Source organism: Camelina sativa, chromosome 5 (assembly GCF_000633955.1).
Source record: "Camelina sativa cultivar DH55 chromosome 5, Cs, whole genome shotgun sequence".
Taxonomy (NCBI): Eukaryota; Viridiplantae; Streptophyta; class Magnoliopsida; order Brassicales; family Brassicaceae; genus Camelina; species Camelina sativa.
In genome coordinates, this window is record NC_025689.1 from 11119311 (window position 1) to 11123134 (window position 3824).

Genomic DNA, 3824 nt, shown 5'->3' on the forward strand with positions numbered 1-3824 from the left:
GCCGCCGGGGGAGTAGATCTCGGAGTTCGTGCCAGAGAGAGAAAGGAGGCTAGGGCGAACTCTTAGTTTTTTATATTTATTTTTTGATGGGGCAACTAGACATTTTCTAAACTATGTTCATGAATCAATGACTAACTTGAAAACATGAATAAATGATCATTGTAACATAAAACGTTGGCATATATACAAGATTATCGTCTTCTTACTTCAACCAAAATATTAACTAAAAAATCACTCTGTAGTAGATTAAATAAATAAAATACAGAAAAGCAAGAAATTAGAAGGAAAAAAACTATCTTAAAACTATGGAACATGAGTTATCTGTATAAGACACTTTCTTAAAATGAAAACGAGCAACAAATTAGTTAAAAATTAATTTTCGTTTTATATAATTTCATGGAAACAAAAAAAAGTTACAAACCAAGGAATATATGCACAGAAATATCTAGACCTTATTCCAAAACTCCAAACTAAATGTTCAAATGTCTAACGTATGGTTGTGGTAAGAAGAAAAAAGAGTCTGAAACGTAAGTCTATTTCATTGCCCTCTCTTTTTAGTGGAACGAGAAAAAGCTGTTGAGTATCATTATCAACGGCTAATATGGAAAAATGTTTTTAAATTAAATTATCATAAAAGGAAAAATAAAATAAAAAATCTTCGTCTTCTTTATAGGTGGTAGACTTGTAATTAAAATGAAAGGTAGATTTCTCAGACGATGACCTTAATCATAAGTTCCTAACACTTTATGCTCCTCGAAATTCGAATCTCATTCAACGTTAGGCCTAAATCATAGTTCTCCACATGAATGAAACACATACTCTTCTCCCTCAACTCTACGTATACATAAAAATAAACGTGACCTTAACGAAATAAACAATAAAATAAATGGGACTCAACATCAATCATACTAGAGTCAAATTATTCCATTGCCGACTCTGATTGTAATGTAACTCTTAACCGACCACACAAATGTATCTATTTTGTTTGGAAAAAAAAAATGCTTTTCAAGTTTCGATTATTTTCTGAATGAGAACTTTTTACAGTTTGGTGCGGTTAAGATTATATGTGAGAGTGTGTAACAGTGTGGTTTTTTCACATGGTTATGTATTTGCTAGAATTTGATATGTCACGCATGATTGAAGAATAATGATTGATGACTTTTCTGTAACCAAAAATATTGAAATACATGATAAATATGTGGCTAAGAAGTTAAGAAGGACACATGTTGATATGTGAAATAGGAATCTTATAAATAAGGAACAAAAGGTTGAAAGCACAAGGGTATTTATTTAGTTTACTTTCCTATTCGGAACCCTTAACTTCTGCTATCCTTTCCACCAACAATACTTATTCTCTCTTTCTTTTTTCCAATTCCTCTTCTTCTCTTGTCCTTTGATTTTAGACCAACTAAACATATCAACAAAGTCTCCCTCTCTTTCTCTCTCTCTTTTTCTATTGTCCAAAATTTCATCTCTTTGGAAAAACCCTAGACCAAAGATTCCAATCTCTTTTCTCTTAAATTGTTCAATTTTTTTTTTTTTAAATATATAGATTTGGGTATGTTGTGTCATTGAATCTTGTGACTGCCATGACAGATCTTTTTGGGATCTGCATAGAGGAGTTGCTTCTTGTAGCAGCTTTCAGGTAGCTGTAGCCAGCCTGCATCAGATGTTATTAACTCACTAGACACCAAACACAAGAACAAAAAAACGGCAAGCACTTTGAAGAGCCAAACAAAGAAAGTGGGCAAACAAAAACGGCACGCAAGTTTTCACTCCAAGTTGGTTTTACAAGAAAAAAAAACTACTCTTGGAATGTCATTTTGAGAGGTAACAAAAAAAAAAATGGGACTTAAGGGTTATAGCGTCGGAGAAGGAGGAGGAGAGATAGTTGAGGTTCAAGGCGGCCACATAATCCGAGCCACGGGCCGAAAAGACCGTCATAGCAAAGTTTTCACATCGAAGGGTCCACGTGACCGGCGCGTGAGACTGTCAGCTCACACGGCGATTCAGTTCTACGATGTTCAAGACCGGTTAGGGTATGACCGGCCTAGCAAAGCCGTTGATTGGCTCATCAAGAAAGCCAAAACCGCCATAGATAAGCTCGAAATCGCGGAGACTACTACTAGTACTCATCAAGAACCGGTGACTACTAAGCCGGGATCTCCCAATTTGGTTTTCCAAAGAGAAAACAATGACCAAACGCAGTTCGTGGCGGCCAATCTTGATCCTGAAGACGCAATGAAAACGTTCTTCCCGGCGACGACGACAACAAGCGGTGGTGGTACAAACATGAATTTCCAAAACTACCCTCATCATGATGACGACAACATAGTCTCAAGAAGAACAACAACAACACCACCGAACCTTAGCCAAGATCTTGGACTCTCTCTTCACCCGTTTCAAGGAAACAACAACGCAGTCGTAGTACCCGAGACCAACAGTTTCACCACGACTCACTTCGAACCATTCGGGAGAATATCTGGATGGAACCATCACGACTTAACGATGACGTCATCCTCCTCATCCGAGCAACAAGAAGAAGAAAGGAGTAATGGTGGTTTCATGGTGAATCATCAACATCAACCGTCGATGATGACATTGCTTAATACTCAGCAGCAACAAGTGTTTCTTGGTGTGCAACAACAACAACAACAAAGGGGTACCCTTCAGTCCAGTTTATTCCCTCACTCGTTTCGTTCTTGGGATCATCAAACCACGCCAGATCACCATCATCATCACAACCAAGTTTCTCCTGTGATGTTTGCTTCTCCATCACAGTTTGGTTCTCATGGGATGATGATGATGCAAGGCCTTAGTTTCCCCAACACTACAAGACTACTCCATGGAGAAGAAGCTACTCAACCAAACTCTTCTTCTTCTCAAAACTCACACCTCTAAAAGTCTAAACCCGGCTCAGGTTTGCTTCTTTTTTTTTTAATGTATCAAGAAACCACAAAATAATTAAATATGTTTAAATCTTTCATAATTAACCCACATGTATTTCTTGCAGACAACAATGGAGGTTTTGATTCATCATGACATTGAACAAAAAAGGAGGAAATTAATGTGACGAAAGGAGAGTACGCCATATATTAATTATCATTACTACTATATCTCTATCTATATATTTATGATTCGAGACTATTATTACTCTTTTGGTGTTATTATTGTTATTATTCAATTTTGCTTGTTTGCTTCTATATATGATCTATAGAGTGATCATCAATATTACGATATTGATTATTGAACGCGATGAGTTCACTCTATGTATTTTGGCTTTAATATGGCCTTAGGCTGGGATAAATTGTAATCTCATTTTTTGTTCTACGAGTGAGTTTTGATTTTCCCTGGTTTTTATCTTTCTTCGGTTAAGTAAAGTATTTGAAGGACGTTAAAAGCTTAGCTCGTATTAATGAGTAATGTAGAAGAGGTGCTCATTATCATCTTTACAGACACCAATTTGTTTTTTTTAACATAGCTTCTGAGTTCTGATGACTCTTTCTTTAGCTTATAGCTGCTAAAAAGTTGCGACTATTAAATAGAAAAGTCAACATTATTACAAACTTGGGATCTTTATGCCAAAAGTTGCTATTGAGTATTCAATGCTTTGTGACAGTGATACCAAAGGATTTCGATATGTTAGTCGTCTGCTTTACTTGATCTTATGACTCTTATTGGGGTTGAAAGAAGTTTTTCTTTTTTTTCCCTATAAATCATCATTGAAATCATTATTTATAGTCGTATAGTTAGGGGGTATAGAGATTGACATTTATGATTTATCACTATTTTGGCACTTGTATAATGAATATATATCTTGGTTT

At 35.8% G+C, this 3824-nt stretch overlaps 1 protein-coding gene across 1 annotated transcript; it reads left to right on the top strand.

Annotated features, from left to right (window-relative positions):
* LOC104786519 (transcription factor TCP10) lies at nucleotides 1300-3403 on the top strand. Its single transcript, XM_010511944.2, has 2 exons — nucleotides 1300-2920; nucleotides 3014-3403. The coding sequence occupies exon 1, from the start codon at nucleotides 1846-1848 to the stop codon at nucleotides 2899-2901; it is 1056 nt and encodes a 351-aa protein (XP_010510246.1). The 5' UTR covers nucleotides 1300-1845; the 3' UTR covers nucleotides 2902-2920; nucleotides 3014-3403.

Excerpts from the sequence above, each read along its gene's own strand:
- LOC104786519 (XM_010511944.2), top strand. The coding sequence starts at position 1,846 with ATGGGACTTAAGGGTTATAGCGTCGGAGAAGGAGGAGGAGAGATAGTT.